Raw genomic sequence first — 23,601 nt, 5'->3', positions numbered from 1 at the left:
AGGAAACACGATCCCTTGGATTCGGCGTGGTTGGGCTTTTATATACATTTGAAACTTCCATAGCAGAGCTCCAAACAACCATAATGGTGAAACGCGAGTAGGAACTTTAAAATAAACTAAACTTGAGCTTTACCTTATTTTTCTTATGTTTGTTTGTTTGTTTGTTTGTTTGTATGTATGTATGTATGTATGTATGTAAGTATGTATGTATGTATGTTAATTATTAAAGTTGCCTAGAGGATATGTTAACCTCATAAAGGGATGGTTACACCCAAGGAAATACTGGTTCTATACCTAGTATATTTGGGAAATGAAAATTCTTTAAATCAATAGTTATATATTTAGAATAAAATTCATGAAGGAAAGAAAATGGAGAGTTAAAATAATAATATTTTTTTTATCATTAAAAAACAGGTAATCTTTACTTCTTACAACCGTTTCCATTAGTGCTCAATAAGAAGCTTACAAATTTATGCTATAAATTTGCATTTATATGTTATGAGCACAATTTCATCAGAGAAAATGATATAACTTTAGATATTACACGCTGACCTTTCTGTTCATGCAAGCAGACTCTTTTTCTATGGTGAAATTATGCTCATAACATATAGATGCAAATTTATAGCATAAATTTGTAATTTTCTTATTGAGCACTAATGGAAACGGCTGCAAGAAGTAGAGATTACCTTTCTTTTTAAATAATAGATAATTATTATTATCTCAACTTTCCATTTTCTTTCCTTCATTTAACTGTACATGAATTTTAAATATTATTGCCGATGTATATGGGTGAAAGATATATATACACAGGCGACAAAAACGTAAAAAAAGAAAAAAAACCCAGTGCTTTTTTGCAATATTTGTTCTATACTGAGTTACAGACATGGAGCATGTCGCCGTTATAAATATAGTGAACCAGTAATTGTTACGTTGTGACTTTTAACCAATGATGCTATTGTTCAGCAGTCGTGATAAAAAAAAAGACAAAGTATATGCTTATTTGTTTTTGTTTGTTTACAGAGATATTTTGTCCATTGGAATTTCTTGAGTATTTTGAGGGATTGATCGAATAGAATGATTAGTTAATCTCGAATGAGACAGGAACGAATGATCTTGCTTGCGTTTCGACCAAATGCACAATTTCTTTCGGAAAGTTTCCGAGCAGAACGCGTAGACCAATGGATTTAAAGCAGAATTCGTAAAAGCTAACAAATAAGCAAATACTTGGAAGTAATAGAATGCATACGACCATTCGAAGCTGTCATGGAAATAGTTCACCCATATCCAAAACAAATGGTAAGGAAACCACATACAGGCAAATACTAAAACCAGAGATATTACGATTTTCGTAGCTCTACGTTTGTTGCGAAGAGATTCAGCAGCGTTTATGCCTTCCATATTGGTTGAGTTCCACATATTACATACAGTGAGGGTGCTAAGAATCAGAATAGTACTCAGTGGAATTACGTAACCGATTAAGAAATTGAGAAGGAAAAATGTCGGCCTTAAATGGCGTTTATCTTGAAAGGAGTCTGTGCAGTAAAAGTTTCCTTGATATTCCACAGTAGTGTAGATAAGGGACGATGGAATGCCGAGGCAAAGAGCCACAATCCAAATGACTAGACTGATAATGACGACATCTTTGTGGTTACGACGGAGCCTCGTCCAAATCGGGAAACGTATGGCGACGTAACGGTTGACTGCCATGGCGGTCAGTGTGAAGACGTTGGCGAACATACTAGAGAACTGCATGTAGTGGATAAATCTGGAAATTAAAAGAAAAAAAAGTTGAGGGAAAGAAAAGCAATCATCATCATCATCATCCTCATCATCATCATCATCATCATCATCATCATCCTCATCATCATCATCATCATCACAACAACAACAACAACACAACAACAACAACAGCAGCAGCAGCAGCAGCAGCAGCAGCAGCAGCAGCAGCAGCAGCAGCAGCAGCAAGAATAATAAATTCATTTGCACACAGAAAAGGTGATATTTGTAGTGGTGTGGTTCATGCCTTTACCAAAGGCCATGAGCGACACCTGGAGCCCTTCCTGAACAGTATTGATATTTTATAACACACACATACGCGCGCGCGCGCACACACACACGCACACACACACACACACACACACACACGCACACACACACACACACACACACACACACCTGATCACTTCTAAAACTGGCTGACTGAATAGTATATAATACAGTTCTATATTTAAGAGATGAGGAATTATGTACATTATTTACATTATTTACATTCGACGGATATTTGTCCTCATCTTGTTTGTTGTTAACACGTTTCGGCTGATATACCCTCTAGCTTTCATCAGGTGTCCTGGGGAAATTTCGAACCTGAGTTCTCACTCCTAAGGTATTTTTCGATATTATTATTATTATTATTATTATTATTATTATTATTATTATTATTGTTGTTGTTGTTGTTGTTGTTGTTGTTCAGGTCACTGCCTGGAATCGAACTCGAAATCTTGGGGTTAGTAGCCCGCGCTCTTAACCATTACGCCATATGCCCGTGGGCATATGGCATAGAATATAATTCACTGAGGAGATTTAATAACTCTGAAACATGTTAATTACTTTCATCAGATGGTTTTAAAGAAGCACCCATGCCCGTTCTGCAATATCATACTGTATAATGGTTTCGGTCAACTTAATTCATTGAAGTTATCTTTGTTGTTCTCAGATTTTAAACACATCCCATGAGAGGTTTTGCCTACTAATGGATAATTATAGTTAATTAAAGTTTTTCAACTCCCTGTATTACACACGCGAAACTCTATCGTAAAGGAGAGAAATGCTTTCATTTTCGATTAAACATTAAGATAATAAAAATTAGACGTTAAGATTATAAACATATTAAATGCTAGGGTTAGAGTTAAAAATCAAACTTTCCGACTAAATACGTAAATTTCAAAATCTTGTTAACGTTGCCGTCATATTACGGAGATATACTTGCATAGCAAGTAACCTGATCTGAGATTGTGTGCTGAAACAAAAACAACTGCAGCGTGGAAGGTGTTTATAAGCCATTTAAAAACACACAAAAACCGTTAGATTCACTTCAACATTTAAATTTAATTTGTCAAAATATTTTCGTCGCTTTGAGACCACGGCCTGTTCATTGACAAAATTCCGCGCATAGATTTCGGTTTAATATCTACACTAAAAGTATCTAATAAAGCTGTTTGGAGAGGCGGATTAATCTAGTAGCAAGAGTGGAATATGCTACGGGACCCGCATTTTCACAGTCTCTTTACTAATCTTTCAATTCCGGTTCAATGATTCTACTCACGATCTACCACTATAGTACATCTGTCCTTGTTTATCAAGAGATTTGGTTAAAAAAAAAAAAGAAATAAGAAGCAGTGATAAATGAATCAGTGATAAATGAATCATCTCCGCGTACTTTGTAAACGGAACGACGGCTCATTGCGGTTCATTTACACCAAATTCGCGGCCCACAGCAAGCGAAGCTTTCATCGTCACATAGTTTCTTGATTATCTCTATTTTATCTTGTAGAGAATACATTCGTCTCCATCGTTTATTTTTTCTGCTCACTGGCCCCATGTTGGTGAGTGTGAGTACATATATCCGTAAAGAAAAAAGAAAAAAATACGCGGCCCCGTAGTACGGTTGTGTCACCATAAGCGATAATCAGTGCATTCTGGGTTAGTTGAGCGTTGTAGGAAGACGCTGGGAACCCGTTTCTGTAATACCAGTGAATATATTATTCACTCTATCTATTAATGACAGAAGCAACTTTTGTAACGAATATCAATTGGTATAGTTCTATATTTAAAAGATAGGAATTATGCACATTATTTACATTATTTACATTTGGTGGATATTTGTCCTCATCAACGTTTCGGCTGATATACCCTCCAGCCTCCATGAGGTGTCTTGGGGAAATTTCGAACCTGGATTCTCATTTCTAAGGTATTTTTCGATGTTATTATTATTATTATGTAAATAATGTAAATTAATTAGTATATACAACCAAACTTGGATGTTTTGTTTACAACGCCTTGGACTACTGTTAAAGTCCCGAAAAATCATTTCGTGTAGATGATAAATGCTAAAAAGCATCGCAATTTTATTATCGGTTGACGAAAGCCCGCCAGTACACCAGCGGATGGTATCACGTGATTTCACTGCATCGCGGATCATGAATGGCAGATTACCAAGCCGAATGTCAGACAGAATATCAATCAAACCGACATAGAATGATTTGGCCAAACAACTGGTAGAGTCGAGAAAAGCTGATGATCCGCGTTACGGTGAAATCTCGTGATACAGTAGTACCGTCCACCATTGTACTGATGGAGTTTTGTCAACCGATAATGGAATTTCGATGCTATTCAATATTTGTCGTCAACACAAAAGGATATTTCGGTACGTTTACAGCAGTCTAGGGCGTTATAAACAACATGTAGGGATGTTGGCCGGATGAAAACCCATTTTTACCTCTGGGAAGAGGTGACCCTTCTTAGTCTGGCTTCTACCCTTTGATATGACCAGCATGGGAGGCACTCCAGGAGCTTGTGTTCTGCTAGTATAGCTCTCAGGATCGTTGAGGTACACAAAACACCATATCATAGCAAGGACTGGAACTTGGAGCAAATGAATTACGGAGCTGAATTCTTTGCAAGAATCCAAGTTCAGCCATTCTAAGATCATCACTAAGATTCTCTTTGAAATACAAGCACAGCCTTATACCCTTATTTTTGGATATAAAGGCTTATATCCATAAATTGATATTAAAAGCTGAACGTGCATTTCGCAAAATCTTCATGAGTAACTCGACCATATTTCCTTTCTCCCATATTTTTTATTACTGCATTTTTGACGAGCGGGAATATGACTTCCACAACGAAGCATATCTTTTACTTCGTGGTCACAAACAACATAATCAGATCTGTTTGTGATATAATTTGATTGCTGCTTTCATTCTTAGTTTCCACTCATTATCGTTCAATCGACCGTCTTCAGTATATTCACCTTTCTTCGTTGTTATATTGTTTTATTTCTCTCTTAGTTCTAGATTTTTCTGTCTACCACTTCATGTCTAATGAAAAGTTAGAATCTAAACGCCATTCTATATCTTTCGGCAACAATGTGACTAATGTCCTTGGTTTCACTATTACATAACCTAGATTTGTTGTTAGCATCTGTCTTTTGTGAAGATTCTATTTGGTAGCGAAGTTTTGCGTCTGGGTACCATGTAGGTGTGTGTGCGTGTGCGCGCGTGCGTGCGTGTGCGTGTGTGTGCGTACGCGCGATGTGTGAATGTGTGCATGTGTGCATGTGTGTATGTCTGCATGTATGTATGTATGTATATATGTATGCATGTACGCAGGTATGTGTGCGTGCGTGTATGCTTGCCTGCATGTACGCATGTGTGTATGTATGAATATGTTTGTATGCGTATATGTCTGTATGAATGTGTGTATGTGTGAGTATGCATGCATGTATGAATGTATGTGTGTATATGTACGTGTGTATGTATGTATGTATGTATGTATGTATGTATGGATGGATGGATGGATGGATGGATGGATGGATGGATGGATGTGTATAATTGAGTATGAGTGTGTGGTTAGTGGTTAGAGTCGCAAGTTCGATTCCCGGCGGCGCGTTGTGTCCTTGAGCAAGACACTTTATTTCACGTTGCTCCAGTCCACTCAGCTGACAAAAATGAGTAGTACCTGTATTTCAAGAGGCCAGCCTTGCTACATTCTGTGTTGTGCTGAATCTCCCTGAGAAGTATGTGAAGGGGTATGCGTGTCGGTGGAGTGCTCAGCCACTTGCACGTTAATCTCACGAACAAGCTGTTCCATTGATCGGATCAACGGGAACCCTCGTCGTCGTAAACGACGGAGTGCCACGTATGTATGTATACATACATATTAAGAAATTTGCAGTTACTCTATCCAGATTACAAGTTCAGGTTTATACCTGTAATTATTGGGGCCCTGGGATATGTAAACACACTGCCTAAATACCATTCTTGAGAAATTAGGCTTCTCAAAACTAGAAAGGAGAAAGCTAATTCGAAGACTACAGATCCAATCCATCACTGGAACTGTAAAAATCTGTGAAACTTTACAAAAGTTTATCATTCAAATATATGTGAGCATATCAAGATATGCATATATGCATGAGAATACATACATAAAACATACAAATCTGTACATAAACATACATACATACATACATCCATCCATACATACATACATACATACATACATACATACATACATACATACATACATACATGCAAAGGTTCCCTGTTGTTGATGTTGAAATTTCAATGAAAGAGCCTTGGATCTAGGTTATAAACCAGTTCTTTCTCTATTGGCAAGAAATCTTGAAATAAACTAAATAATGACATACGTACGAACGTGCATTCGTAAATATGTAATACATATTATGCATGCGTGTTTGTGTGTGGGTGTGGGGGTGCATGCGCAAGTACGTGTGTATTTCTGTATAGAAGAGAACAGAAAGGTGTGCTTGTGGGCGAGTGGCTAGATTGTTGGGTAAACGGGTAGGTTGGTAATTGAATGGATAGGACTTTATGGCAAAATTTTAGAATACGATAGTTTATGTTGGTAAGTAGGTGAGAATATAGTTCAGCGGGTGGGTATGTTGGTAAGAAGGTTTGATGGCTGGATGAATGGATGGGTAGGTAAAAAGGAATGTAGGATGATAGTTAGGTAGGGAGGTAGTTTAGTAAATTGGTAGATGGGTAGGTGAGCAAATAGGTAGGTAGTTAAGTAGGTAATGGGTATGTAGGTAAATTGGTAGGGTGAGTAGGTGGGTAAGGAAGGTTAGTAGGTAGTAGAGCTGGTGGACACCTTAGAGCAGTGTTTCTCAATCTTTTTACCCTTGCGTAACCCTTAAAATAAATTACATGTCTCAAGGAACCCTAGACACGGGAACCTGATTGTGCTTCCCCGTCCGCTATTACCATCGTTAGCCTTTCTCTTGGTGAAGCATCAGTGGAATTGAAAGAGGAAACATGGATACATAAATAAGACCCAGTCTTCCTCAGGCCAGTACAAACATCTACAGGTTCATGGTTAATCTTGAATGATGGAGGCCTTGTACCTTTATATAGAATTTATATCTCACCGAAGTCAGTTTTGCCTTTCATCTTTTCAAGACCGATAAAAATGATACCAATCCAGATCGGCGTATTGATGGAACTGTTAGATGCTTTATGGTTTTTGTGGTGTTTGTCTTGGCTCATTGTGTTCCGAAAGCAATGTCTGCGATGACACCGTTGCCAAGCTGTAGTGACTCGAGTTAGCGGCGTGGAGAGAGAGAGAGAGAGAGAGAGAGAGAGAGGGGGGGGGTTAGAGATTTAATAACTGACTGTCTTTACAGAAAAAATCTGGCTTAAACCTGCAAATACATATGCAGAAGCATGCTTAACAAAGACGGACAGAAGCTCAGTAGAGATGAGTAGTTATGTAGGGAGGGGGGAGGAATATAGGTGAACAGGAAGATAAGTATGCTGGTCGGTAGGTAAGTAGGTAGGTAGGGAGAGAGGGAGGGAGGTAGAGAAGACGGAAGGGTATATACCTAGCTATGTAAGAAGGTAGAGTCCGAAGAAATGCCGCGAAGCAGTTTGTCTGACGCTCTAACAAGTCTGCCAGTTCGCTAACTCAATATTAATAATAATAATCCTTTCTACGATAGGAACAAGGCCTTGAATTTTTTGTGGGGGAGGGGCTAATCGATTAAATCGACCCTAGTGTTCAGCTGGTACTTATTTTATCTGAAGTTGGTACTTATTTTAATGATGAAAGGCAAAGTCGACCTCGGCGCGATTTGGACTCAGAGCAAAAAGACGGACGAAATGCCGCTAAGCATTACGTCCGATATGTGAACGGTTCTGCCAGTTCGCCGTCTTACCAACATCAATAGTAATTATGACAATGATGATGATGCTGATGACGACGACGATAATAATAACAAGAAGAAGAACAACAACAACAAAAATATATCTGTTGCCACTAACCTGCACATGAAATCTCCGAACGGCCATATGGACATAGTGTAGATAATCGTATGGAATGGTACCCAGAATAGAAGAAATAGCAAATCGGCAATGGCTAGATTGAGCACCAGGATTCCTGTGCTGTTGTATTTCTGTCTGCGATTTTTACAAAGAAGAGTAATTAAAGCGCCATTAGCAATACATCCGCCGACAATGGCGACGGCGTAGATGCTCGGCACAATAATCATTTCAAGTCTGTTGTTGCTACTGTTGTTGCTGTTGTTGTTGTTGCTGCTGTTAGCGCTGGTGTTGTTGTCGCTGTTGCTGTTGTTGATGCTGGTGTGGTTGTTGTTCATGCAGTTGCTGTTGTTGCTGTTGTGGTTGCTGTTTGTGCTGTTGCTCGTTTCGCCGTAGTCCATCATCGTCAGTAAAGACTTGTTTTGACATAATGACATAATTAACGTGGACGGGTGATTGTCGTCGACGGAATACAGTGACGTCATGGCTCTGGCTGGCTTTGACGATCGGATTTCATTTGATTTCGTTCGATTTCATCTGGTGGCTGATGATGTTGGTGATTGTAATGATGACGATAATGGTGATATCGATGATGGTGATGATGATGGTGTCGGTGATGATAATGATGAGATGACGATGTCGAGGATGAAGTTGATAATGTTGATGCTGGTGATAATGTTGACTGAGTGAAGAAAATAATGGCGATGTTGGTGGTAGTTATAATGTTAGTGATGATGATGATGATGATGATGATGATGATGATGATGATGATATTATTGTTGCTGCTGCTGATGATGATGATGCGAGTTTGGTAGTTTATATTTGTTTGTTTGTTCCACAAACGTGCAGCGAGCGTGGCGCCGGGACATATAAATAAAAAAAAAACAAACAAAAGAAAATCAAGAATAAATACAAAAAAGTAAATAAAGTAGAATCACATGAACCTCAAGAATAACAAGAACAATCCAGAAAACCCGCAAGAACAAAAAGACCTAGAACACTATAAAAGAACCACAAGCACAAGCTCGATGATTGTCAGTATATGTATTTGAAAAGGCTATGTCAGTGAGGCTGCACAACGAATAGGAAAGAAAGAAAAGAGGTGTGAATGTCACAAATTTAGATAACTTCAAAAATCGTAAGAATAAAATAGAATTTTAACGTTTCGGTGAGAGACACTTCATCAACAATAACAATAACAACTACGATATAATGGGACAAAACCAAATAAATAATTATAAGATAAAAATAAAATATTGTTTCTGCTACATTATGACTGGAAAATAATCATTTATGTCTTGTATAGCTATTATTTTTATAGTTTCTTTTAGTAATACATTTATTGCAGAGAAAAGGTAGGCTGGCTTTTAGTGTAGTGAGGGCGATTTTTGATGATATAGTGAAGGGCTTTTTGGTGGTGTTATAAAAGCCTCGTTTGTCACCTGGAGAAGGGATTTTGTTGGTGTGGTGAGATATGTTTTTCGTGACGTGGTGAGGGTAATTTTTGATAGAGTGATGAAGGGCTCTCTCCTGGTGTGATGAAGGCCTCTTTCCCGATATGGTGAAGGAATATTTGATGGTTTGGTAATTAGATCTATGGTGTGGGTGGTTAAGAGGTCTTTGTTGGTGCAGAAAAAAGGTGCATCCAGCAAACACTTAAAAGCTAACAAGGAACCTCTACATGGTTACTCAACCAACTAAAAATAACAGCCAAAGCACACTCTACGTTACTTAAATAAAGAAGGAACACGCTAGTTAATATAGTCCAACACAACCTTAAAAAATCAAGAAGGTCATAACTGGAATGCCTTTGATTACAGTTTCTGCTCGATCAATGATGACCTAGAGCCAAACAACAACAAGTGGGAGAGGAACTTGCTTCTTGCTCTACGACCTTCACTGCAGCATTATCATTAACTTTAACACCAATATTTGTAATAATTGTATTGTTAGTAGTGGAAGCATAAGTAGTAGTAGTAGCAGCAGCAGTAGCAGCAGCAATGGTAGGTGTAGTATTAGCAGCAGCAACAACAACAACAGCAACAACAACAACAACAGCAGCAGCAGCAGTAGCAACAATAATAACAACAGCAACAACAACAGCAGCAGCAGGAACAACAACAACAACAAACAACAACAACAACAACAACAGCAACGGTCTTTCCCAGAGAATGTTTCTCGTAAACTGTGTTATGTTGTTGTCAGAACATTGCGGTTTTCTAACAAAGCCATTATCATCTTTTGACTGGAAAACTTTTCAAAGCAAAACTCGAAAATCACGCCCAAAGCTATAGCAAACAAACGGAACAACAACAACAGCAGCAGCAGCAGCAGCAGCGGCCGCACAAACAGCAGTAACAACAACTTGGAAAAGTTTGGGTCTGTTGCTGTTTTTCCTTCTTCGTTAAGGGAATCGTAATATGGATTTGGAGCAGTTGTGTAGAGGTTTTGTTGGGCTTCAAATCAAATCAAAATTCTGCAAATAGAAACGACAACAACAGCAACGATAGTTATAACAATAGAAATGATAATCATCATCATCGTCATAATAATAATAATGATGATGATAATAATAATAATAATAATAATAATAATAATAATAATAATAATAATAATAATAATAACAACACACAAATAGAGAAATCAACGCCAATAGGCCAGATATAGTTGTCAGAGATCATGAAAAAATGCTTTCTAATTGATGTATCAATACCAGCAGATGACAACGTGTATCTAAAAGAAATGGACAATCTTTCAAAATATAAAGACCTGGAAACAAAGGTAACTCGAATGTGGAATCTAAAAACAGAAATACTTCCTATCATAGTAGGCGTATTAGGTATGATAAAAAATATTTAGACAAATACATGAAAAAAATACCAGGACTTACAAATATATATAACATACAGAAAATTGCACTACTGGGCACTGCACACATCCTACGCAAAACACTTTCAATACATTAACCATCAGAGCATCACAGCAAACCACAGCACATATCCAAGGCACACATAGCTGCGCTCAGTAGTGAAGTGAAAGCACGCTATAAAATCAAAACTACTGAATAGTGATAATAATAATAATAATGATGATGATGATGATGATGATGATGATGATGGCAACAACAACAACAACAACAACAACAACAACAATAATAATAATAATAATAATAATAATAATAATATTGAATAAGTGAGACAAATATCGTCAGATCATTGATGTAACCATACCAAAGGACACGAATGTTGTGAGTAAAGAGGTTGGAAAAAAACCCAAGTACTCCGAATTGAAAGTGGAAATGGTAAGACTGTATGAAATGTGAAAGGGTAATGTAAAAGTGATACCAGTGGTGATTGGCGTGTTGAGCTCAATCCTGTTGACAGTTCAAAACTTCTTAAGGCAACTGGAAATCCGATGCAAGATTGATATCTCGCAAAAAGCAGCCGTATTGGGCACAGCGCACATCTTAAGGGGAGTATTATCTGTCTGAGGTCCTTGTTGTGACTTGACAGATGACTAAAGACTCCGGGGCATTTTTACCTACACAGTGTTACAAAGGAATAATAATAATGAGCAAGTATAAAGATGTAGATGAGCAAGTATAAAAACCTTGAAATAGAAATAGGCAAAATGTGGAACCTCAAGACTAAAACAATACCTATTGTTATAGGTGCTCTAGGAATGATAGCAAAAGGAGCTGATTCCTACCTAGCTCAGATATCAGGAAACCCAAAATTACAGAAATTCAAAATAAAGTGCTCATGGGAACTGTCCATATCCTACGTAAATACTGTCTATGTAATCTCAAATTTCAAAACAAACTCATAATTATCTTGTTTCCTTAACATTCTCTAGAACAATATTATGTGCAAAACCAAATATATGACACCCTAGGCATAACACCTACATGAACTTCTAACTTGTCCCTTGAGCTCTCTGGGTGAGACTTGGAGCGAACTTGTACAAATATAAAGCAAAAGTCAAACGTATAATAATAATAATATAGAAAATACAAATACAGCTGCAACATATATTTAGAATATAATGCATAAAAATCCCGATTTAGCAAAATGAGCAGTAACATAGACAAAGGCATAGATGAAATGTAAACGACCGTGGAACTTGGACACTCCAAGAACTCCACCGAAGATTATATCTCTGAGATAGCCCTGTGATATTCGGTGTTCATCAATGCTTACATATTTGTGCAGATTCCACTCAACTATATGTTGTAATTATCGCCGTGCACACCATGTGCAAAACGATGGCGATGGGCCGAGAGCGTACATTAGTACTCGCTGCCGCCACCGTTGTCTCGTATCGGACACTTCTGCAGCATTTTGTCTAACCCATGTATTGGAATAGAGGGCCGAATATTTTGAAGCTCCTTGCTTGTAAAATATTAAATATTAAACGCACACACACACACATGTATGCTTGTATGTATGTATTTATGTATGTATGCGTGAAACGGTAAAACTTGGCAATAATTCAGTTTTCTCGGAGTTGTCTTAAGAAATTTCCGTATAATACAAAACGCAAATACAACAAGAACAAGACGAAAATGCAGAACATCAGTATCAACAACAAAAACATCAACAGCAGTAGTAACAATAGCAATAACAATAATGATAATAATAATAATTATGATGATAATGATGATGATGGCACTGAATAACAACATGGATGTACTAAACCGGGCTCCCCATTCAAAAACAAATCTAATCCATCGATGGAATTAGATAAAGGAACCTGTGGAAGACTTGAAGGAAGCGGCCTTTTAACGACAGTTTCTCCTACGCACGGTGTCTCAATGAAACATGTGCGAAACACACGCGATATCAACACCGGAAAGTTTACAAATTATAAAATAGAAACGAAACAAAGTAGTAAGTACATAAATTGAGTAATTACGCATACACTCGAATGTCTACACAATCATATATACACTTTGATACCCATAGGACTACACATACATTCCGATATTTACACAACTACGTGAAATTTACAGGACACACACTCATGCACATGAAAGCACGTGCCATAAACGAAACAAACACAAAATCAAAACATTTTTCTTATTTCATTTTCCTTTTTTCGAACTAACACAGACAGAGTGAACCATTCATAAGTTTAAAAAACACCACAAAAAACTACGTTCGGAGATAAATCTATCAAAAAAAAAAAACAGACGAATACAGATCTGCTAGCCTTAAGAAGCTACGCTAGGGGTAATGTTTACATGCAGAGAACACGGAGACGGTGTTGTCGCAAAAATTAACCCGAAACTGACAGATCCGTCTCCTAATGTAAGCGTCGAAGCTCGTCATGCCTCACTGTTAACAAAACAAATTACAAACCGCAATGGTCATCGATCGGATTACAAAAGACCACATACTCGAATGTTGAACCAGATTCGGGCTGAAAAATCAGCTACTGGTTCAAATGTTCCCGACACTCGGGAGCTGGACGTACCCCACACCCGGAATATTCCAACAGATGGCCATCTATGCCCGTCATCAAATAACTAAAAGAAAAGAATGAAATATGGTCTAGGGAAGATAATAAAGAATTTCTTACGGCCTTCTACTATGCCATATATTTCCCCACAGATAAATCTAATACTGTATAAACCTACTTAAACTGGAGACAGAAACACCCTGAAGTAAGACCCTACATAGACAGTAACAAACTTGCCAACGTCAGAAGAAACATTATGAAAAAAAATTACTGACTGAAGTAGAGATTGACCAAATTAAACAAGCAGTAAAGGATAAAAAGAACGAAGCTGCAGCTAATGAAGATACTACAGAGGAAATAATTATAGACTAGTCCAGGGCTGATGAAAACGCAGTAATGACTGAAAGAGTTAATGTAACTGATAGGCAAGTGAAATACTCTCTGAACCAATCATAAACACTAAGGCAGATGAAAATCAAATAGATGAAAAAGTCACACAAATATTAACCTAGCAGAACTACATGAGCTAAAAAATCAAATCATGATTGAATGACTGAAAATTAAAGAAACCAGTATGGACGAACGCGATACTCTCCCAAAAATCCGCAATTCTAACCAAAACCTGAAAATAATTGGTAAAATCCGCCTTGCACTTAAGAATATAATTTCAGCTAATGATGTTTATATCACAGATCTGAACCACCTGTACTATGCATCCGCAAAAACTCAACGATTCTATGTGGTGAAAAGATTAGAAAACGGCAACATTCCCACAAAAAGCCTTCTTTGCAAGAGCGTATCCAACACCAAATTAAGCTACTTAGGTCTGACATTGAATGTTTGAAAAACCTTAAGTTTGACAAGCTGCCCGCATAGCGAGGTATGAAAAGCGTGTTAGATTCTTCAAGGACAACATGTTCAAAATTAACCCCAAAAACTTTTACAGGAAGATAGGGAAAACACCAGTTTCTGTGAAGTCTGTACCATCAAAAGAAGAAGTGCAGGGATTTGGGAATAAAATTTGGGCAGAAGAAAAAACATGCAACGAAAAAGTCCCTTGGATTGATAGAATATCTACAGAGTTGAACTCCTTAGAGGAGCAAAAGTGGGAGGGTGTCAAGGTAGAAGATATAAGATCTGCTCTCAGGAGATCAAACAAATGGAAGTCTCCAGAAAAGGATAAAATTCCTAACTTCTGGTTGAATGCTTTCCCAGAGAGCCATGAACTGCTAACAGAACATTACAACGATGTTTTGCAACACCCTAATAGGATGCCTTCTTGGCTAGTAAATGGCTTAACATTCCTGCTTCCAAAAAGTGAAGAAACAAATGAACCAAAAAACTATAGACCCATAACCTGCTTAAAAACTATGTATAAAACGCTAACATCTGTTCTGACTGAATATACCTATAGTTTTTTTAATAGAAAGCAGCATATTCCCTAATGAGCAAACTATGCTGGATCATAGATATAGCATGCCCAGCTGACAACAAGGTATGCGATAAGGAAGAAAGAAAAGTCGATAGATATGACAGGTTAGCTTGGGAAGTTAAGCAGTTGTGGTCGATGAAAAAGCTGGTAGCAGTAGTACCAATAATTGTCGGAGCCCTGGGAACAGTGAGTAATAATCTTGAGAAGTACATGGAACAAATAGGGTCTGCAGTAAGGGTGGAGCACTTGCAGCAAACAGCACTCGAATACTCCGGAAGGTGCTCGAAAAATAAGAGGTGTTACCTTAATTCACTGGTAGTGAAAAGCTGACACTGTAGTACATGTCTAGCGTTAGAAGCTGTGCAAAGGCAATAATAATAATAATAATAATAATAATAATAATAATAATAATAATAATAATGATAATGATAATGATAATAATAATAATAATAATAATAATAATAATAATAATAATAATGATGATAATAATAATGATAATAATAATAATAACAATAATGATAATAATAATAACTTCTTGCGAGTAGATGATGATGAGAATGATAATGATAACAACAACAACAACAACAACAACAACAATAATAATAATAATAATAATAATAATAATAAGATTCCAGGCTTACCATCCCTACAGGAAGTGCAAAAAATCGTATTAACTGGAACGGCTCATGTACTGAGAAGAGCACTATCGTTGTGAAAATAACATCCATCCATGAATTTATTTATTTATTAATTTTTAAATACATATTTTATCTGTGAATTTGCGCGTGTAATCTGGGAATGCATACAATGCCCTTCTCTGCCCTAGGTGTATGGAAAACACTCGGCGAGAAACGGAAGAAAATTTGAAGAAAGAAGGAAAAAACATAATAATAATAATAATAATAATGATAATGATAATAATAATTATAACAACAACAACAACAACAACAATAATATTAATAAGTAGCTAGACCCGTGAAAAATTCACGGAAAACAAAAAATGTAAGCATCTGTAAACAGTGTACTGGTGCCATGAGAAATGTGTGCATATTATGACCGTCTGTCTTTATGTTCTGAGTTCAAATTGTGCCGAGATCGACTTTGCCTTTCGTCCTTTCGCGAAAAGGTGGCAGTAGTGCCAATAGTTGTCGGAACCCTGGGAACAGTGAGTAAAAATCTTGAGAAGTACATGGAACAAATAGGGGCTGCAATAAGGGTGGAGCACTTGCAGAAAACAGCACTGCTTGGAACCACTCGAATACTCTGGATGGTGTATTTCGCCTTTTATACCCTCTTTCAGAGGGGTGTTAGCTTAGTTCATACCCTATTTCAAAGGGGTGTTACCTTAGTTTAGTGGTAGTGAACAGCTGGCACCGTAGTACATCCCCAGCGAAAGAAATTGTGCAAAGGCAACAACAGCAACAACAACAACAACAACAACGCTTTCAAATTTTGGCACAGGGCCAGTAGTTTTTCATGGGAGGGGAAAAGTCGATTACATTGGCCCCAGTGCTCAACTGGTACTTAATTTATCGTTTCCCGAGATGATGAAATGCAAAGTCGATAATGATAATTTCTTTTATGACCACAATGGCGGTAGATGGATGTCATTCCATGAACACAATACAAAATGGTGGAAATTGTTGAAATTCATCGTTTACCATGGATGCCGATGTAAACCAAATAGAAAGTAAGGCTGTAATCAAATAACTGTCATTAACAGACAATATGTTTAACTTCACTTTAGTTCCATTACCCACCAGTTACTTTCTTTTACACTCGTTTTTATCATTCTTTTCTTTTCGTTATGCACCCCACGCCGGTTTCTTTCGGTTCATTTTACATTGATACTTTCCTTTCTTTCTTTCTTTCTTTCTTTCTTTCACTTTCTAGTTTATTTCTCCTTTTATACCCCCTTAATTTTTTTTCTTTACTACACTTTGTACCTCTACTTTATCTTTTCTCCAATTTCCCCCACGTTGTCATTTCTGCTGTTAGAGCCGTCTTTGTTTTTGTCGTTGCTGTTGTTGGTGTGGTTGTTGTTGCTTATATTACTGAACTATATCATTGGTGCCTTCATTTTATTGTGTGATCATTACAATATAACGCTAATGAATCTACAATTCCTTTATTCTTTGGTTTCTGTATAGAATGGAATCAAAAACGAAGCTGTTAATAGCAGGAGATTCTTTTCTTCCAAAGGTATCTACCTCAAGTCAGTGCCTATATTTGCAACTAGTCTCAGAGATTCCTCATTTCAATTTACACTTGAGCAGAAAGTCATATACACTCCATGAATAAGATTTGAGAGAGAGAGAGAGAGAGAGAGAGAGAGAGAGAGAGAGAGAGAGAGAGAGAGAGAGAGAGAGAGAGATTAGTAGTGTATACATACACACATACATATGCACAAATACATACATACACATACACAGACACACACACATATACATACATACATACATACATACATACATACATACATACATACATACATACATACATATATATATATATATGAAGAAAACAAGTCAAGATAGAAAATGCTAAAATAATTTTATAAAGAACATTTCAGTACCGGTTTCAGTCATTGAGACTTTTTCAACTGTAACAATTAAATAGTTAAATTTAGAAAAATTAAAAGAAAAAAATTTTTAAAAGAATATTTGGGGATATCTTAGAATTGGCTGGTTTTACTTGTGAAATTGGTCATATAGTCATATTCTTTGTCGGTGAGCATTTTTAAATGGACTGGACGTAAACATCCAATTCACGATGGAATATAGCCAGCAACAACTCCCCTTCCTCGACATCCTCATTAAGAAATTTAATAACGTAATAGAAACAGATATATACTATAAGCCTACAGATTCCAAGCAATATCTACCATTCAATTCATGCCACCCCAGACACACCAGAATGAATATCCCCTTCAATCTAGCAAAAAGGATATGTACTATAGTTTCTAATGCAAACGCCAGAGACACACGACTACATGAATCAAAAGATACACTCATCACCAGGAACTACCCACCTTCACTAATTGACATATGCATTCAACGTGCCCTTCAACTCAATATCCAGGAACTCAGACATCCCAAATTAAAGAAAAATTTACAACCGAAAGCCTTACCATACATCTCCACACACAACCCTCTTAACAATGAAGCCTTCGACACCATCCTCCAAAACATACCCCTGCTAAAAAAGGACCACAGAATGAACTTAATCCTCCAAACACATACTATCATAAAAATCAAGAGACAGCCCAAATCTATGAAAAGTCTCCTAAAAAAAGCCCGAATACGCTCAACAACACAGAAGCCGACAGTAAAAATATGTGGAAGACCCAATTGTGGGATATGCGATTTTCTAATTGAGGGATCAGAGTTCTTCTTCAAACAGGGACAACGTTTCACAGTGAAAAGCAACTTCACATGTATTTCGGAGAACCTGATATGCACATTAACCTGCTCTGGATGTCAAGAGCAATACATAGGCCAAACAAAAAATAGTCTACGTCAAAGAATGGCCCTGCACAGATCCCAGATAAAAATTCCCCAAAACAGAAAAATAGCATTCAGCCAACACATAGACATTTGCGCCAACGACAAAACTCCAAGCTTCAGGATTTTTCCCCTCTACCAATTCAGGGACGATGCAACTTGGAGCCAACGAATTGTTAAGTAAGCTCTCTTTATTACAAAATACAGGCCCCTTCTGAACGCCTCTACGACAAACGACATACCCTACTCGGCCTTGGAATAGCACAAATACACACGAAAATATTACATTCCTAAGAATTCATTAAAAAGCAGCCCCAATCACTGCTGTAGTCCACAGCGTGCCAACTTTAAGTCATTTAACACCTCACTACTTTCATTCATTCATTCTTCTTCTTCTTCTTCTTCTTCTTCTTCTTCTTCTTCTTCTTCTTCTTCTTCTTCTTCTTCTTCTTCTTCTTCTTCTTCTTCTTCTTCTTCTTCTTCTTCTTCTTCTTCGTCTTCTTCTTCTCTTCTTCTTCTTCTTCTTCTTCTTCTTCTTCTTCTTCTTCTTCTTCTATCTTGACTTGTTTTTTCATATATATCAACTCGTGTGTTTCTTTTCATCCTTATACATACATACATACATACATACATACATACATACATACATACATACATACATATATATATATATGTATATATATATATATAGGTTATAAAATGAGATAGGGGTTGAAAATTCAACCCACCATGGGATAACATATATCCAATATACTGCTAGATAAGTATGTTTCTCCATTTTCTAATTTTGTATATATATATATATATATATACATACATACATACAACATACATACATATACATACATACATACATACATATATATATATATATATATATATATATATATATATATATGTACAAAAACACATATGTAGTAAATATATGGATAAATGTTTTGCAGTTATATGGAAAATATATTTCATGTGCAAAGCGATTAGTGAAAGGGGTCAATAAACTGAAAAGAACCTGATTTAAAACGATGTATAGTTAATACAGAGACACTGTAGATTTTAATCAAGACGCATATTGAGGTCCCAATACTATAGCATAACAGTTTCTGAAAGTATGTATGTACATGTGTGTATATGTATGTATGTATGTATGTATGTATGTATGTATGTATGTATGTATGTATGTATGTATGTATGTATGTGTGTGTGTGTATGTATGTATGTATGTATGTATGTATGTATGTATGTATGTGTGTATGTATGTATGTATGCATACATGTATGTATATATGTATGTATGTATGCATGCATGTATTTATGTATGTATGTATGTATGTATGTATGTATGTTTGTGATTCATTCACAAACTTCCTTACAAGAACATGGACCAAAATCTTCAGAAAATACGAAATTACAATAATTTCAGTATCATGATTAGCGAAAGTGAAACCGGTCGACAGACACAATACTCTTACACTTATAAAATATATTAAAAAATATATTAAAACTATATAAACTGTGTGCATTTTCCTTCTTTTATTTTATATATATATATTTTGCATTACAAAGTGGAGATAATCGAAATTCTCCTCCCTTTAACTATATACATACATACATACATGCATGCATGCATACATACATACATACATACATACATACACACATACGCACGTACACACACACATACATATATATATATACACGTGTATACAAACTTAAGTATTTATACATGCGTAGATGGATGCATCAACTGTAGTAGAACTTTGTCGGTTACGACGATAAGGTTTCAGTTGGTCTGATCAATGGAACAGCCTGCTTGTGGAATTTATGTGCAAGTGGCTGAGTACTCCGTAAACATGCGTACCTTTAGTGCTGTTTTCAAGGACAATAAGCATGACACAGAATGTGACAGGGCTGGCCCTTTGAAATACAGGTAGTTCTCATTTTTGCCAGCTGAGTGGACTGGAGCAACATGAAATAAAGCGTCTTGCTCAAGGACACAATGTGTCACTGGGAATCGAACTCACAACCTTACAATTGTGAGCCAAACACCCTAACCACTAAGCTATGCACCTTCACAGACGCATACATACCAATATAGATTTCTTTTACTTGTTTCAGTCATTTCACAGTGGCCATGCTGGAGCACCGCCCTTAGTCGAACAAATCCACCCCATGATTTACTCTTTGTAAGCCTAGTACTTATTCTATTGATCACACACACACACGTGTGTGCGTATTTAAATACAAACACATATATGTATATGTTGTGTGTATATGTATATTATATATATATATATATATATATATATATATATATATATATGTATATATATATGTATATATATATATATATATATATATATATATATATATATATATATATATATATATATATATATATATACATATATATATACATATATTCATTCATTCATACACGCACACACATTCATAATGTTTGTATATATGTATACACGCACACACATATATATATTATATATATGTATACATTAATGTATGTATGTATGTATGTATGTATGTATGTATGTATGCATGTATGTATGTATGTATATATATATATATATATATATATATATACACACAGATACATACATACATACATACATTCACTCATACACACACATACACACACGCGCGCGCACGCACACACACACACACACACACACACACACACACACACACACACACAGTTCTGTATTGCAATATTTAAGCCACAGCCAAACGGCTGTAATTAGGATTCTGAAAGGAACAGCAGCAACTTTTTGAGTGCATATCATAAATGATGGCGTGAAATGGGTATGTTTTCACATACCGTAAACAAAATCTAGAAGCAGTTAGAATGTCGGCAAAGAAAACTGGATAAAATATGTACCTGGCTACAACAAAAACCAATCCGACGAGGTTGACTAGCATTACAGACCTTCCCCCATTCTTACCAGGATCAGAATCATACAAACGATGGTTCATATATCATCAGTGAGTACTTATTGACACAGATTGAGAATCTGCTGTACAGATTGAATATCGGCTGGCACTGAAGGAAAATGTGTCACACAGAGTGAAAACCTGTTACATAATATGAACAACTGCGACACGGAGAGAACATTTCATTCAGAAAGAATCTCAGTAACATTGCCAAACTGACCATCTGCAGCACAAATTTAACATTTGTTGCATACACCGAACCGTAGTGGAACTGCCAAGCATCTGCGGCATAGTACAAATCTCAATGACACTGCCAAACATGTATGGCACAATCTGAACATGTGTGACGCTGACAAACGTCTGTGAAAGAAACTGAATAACTGTGACTCAGACTGAACATCAGCGACACAAAACAAACCTCAGTGGCACGGCCAAATATATGCGACCCCTGCGGCACAATACAAGCCTCAGCACATTTCCAAAAATCTATGACACACTGAACATCTACAGCACACATTGAACATTTGTGGCACAAACTAAACATTTACGGTGCAGAACGACCGTCAGTGGCACTACCAAACATCTGCGGTACAGAACGAATATCTGTGAATCTACGTCTACCTGATCATCAGTGGCACATCTGAACCCCCGTGACACTGAGTAAGACGGAATGACTAAATATTTGTTTCTTTACTACCCACAAGGGGCTAAAAACAGAGGGGACAAACAAGGACAGACAAACGGATTAAGTCGATTACATCGACCCCAGTGCGTAACTGGTACTTAATTTATCGACTCCGAAAGGATGAAAGGCAAAGTCGACCTCGGCGGAATTTGAACTCAGAACGTAACGGCAGACGAAATACGGCTACGTCTTTCAGAATGTTCCCCTCCCAATTAAATTAATTAGAAGGCAGACGGGTCTAGTACATGAAATTGACCTCAGTTAATAACTGGTACTAATTTTATTGCCACAAGAAAGATGAAAAACTCTCTTGGCGCCGGCAAAATCCGAAAGAACCAAGAATGCGAAAAGAGAAGATATTAAAAATAACAAAGAGTTTAGTTCGGCGCTTTATGGTTATTTCTGCTTAGATCATCACACCCAGAATATTAACCAGCTGCAGGGTATGCATGTATGTATGTATGTATGTATGTATGTATGTATGTATGTTTTATGTATGTATGTATGTATGTATGTATTTACGCACACGCGCACACACTCGCACGCACCCACGCACACACACAACAAACACACACAGACATATATGAACGTGCGCCATAAAGGAAGTGATTCTCTTAAACTTTTACGCTGTAGCTAATTATTATTCATATTCTTGGGTTACTCTAAGTCATAAACAGTGTGTGTGTGTGTGTGTGCGTGTGTGTGTGTGCATGCGCGCGTATGTGTGTGTGCGTATGTGGGGAGAGAGAGAAAGAGAGAGAGAGATAGAGAAGAGAAAGAGAGAGAAAGAGAGAGAGAGAGAGAGAGAGAGACTTCTTATATACATCAATTCTTTTAAAGTCTATTCCTCGCTCTCTGTGTATGTATATATGTATGTATGAATGTAGGCGTATGTGTGTATGAATGCATGTATGTATCTGTGTATGTATGAATGTATGTACGTATGTATGTATGTATGTATGTATAAATGCATGTATGCAACGAAGTATGCATGTATATATGTGTGTATGTATTTATGTATGTATGCATGTGTATATATGTATTTGTGTATGTATGTATATTTTCCTGGTTTTATTGATTTTTTTGCTGTACCAATGGAGAAATAGCCATCTTCTACTCTAGAAATAAGATTCCTTCATTGGAATTTAGTAGTCAAGTATGAATGTATACGTATGTATAATTGTATGTTTGCATGTATACACATATTCATATATATACATGCATGTGTGTGTAAGTGCAAACATGATAGCGTCGAATTTGGGGTAATTATTGCAAGCTGAACTTCTTAAATGTTTTACATATCTTGACAGTGTCTTTTATTGCTTGTAGCTATAATCTGTTGACAAGGCGTATTCTGTCTAGTTTTGCGAATCCCTCCATCCTTAAGAGGATCAGAACTACGTAAACGTAACTTTTAGAGCCCACCCCTCGAATCTTTTTATTTCGAGGTCTCATCCCTTCAATCAAAATTCATAATCTACGCACCTTTTATTCATGGCTATATTTTACTTTATTCTATCTGAAG

At 36.7% G+C, this 23,601-nt stretch overlaps 1 protein-coding gene across 1 annotated transcript; it reads right to left on the bottom strand.

Annotated features, from left to right (window-relative positions):
• Positions 1-935: 935 nt before the first annotated feature.
• LOC115224802 (galanin receptor 2b-like) lies at positions 936-9,991 on the bottom strand. Its single transcript, XM_029795729.2, has 2 exons — positions 8,058-9,991; positions 936-1,765 (listed from the first exon to the last, which is right to left on the bottom strand). Exons 1-2 carry the CDS (start codon positions 8,537-8,539, stop codon positions 1,015-1,017), a joined length of 1,233 nt encoding a protein of 410 aa, XP_029651589.2. The 5' UTR covers positions 8,540-9,991; the 3' UTR covers positions 936-1,014.
• Between the last annotated feature and the right edge of the window lie 13,610 nt (positions 9,992-23,601).

Source organism: Octopus sinensis, linkage group LG2, assembly GCF_006345805.1.
Source record: "Octopus sinensis linkage group LG2, ASM634580v1, whole genome shotgun sequence".
In the NCBI taxonomy this organism is placed as follows: Eukaryota; Metazoa; Mollusca; class Cephalopoda; order Octopoda; family Octopodidae; genus Octopus; species Octopus sinensis.
This window is presented reverse-complemented; position numbering and strand designations above follow the sequence as displayed.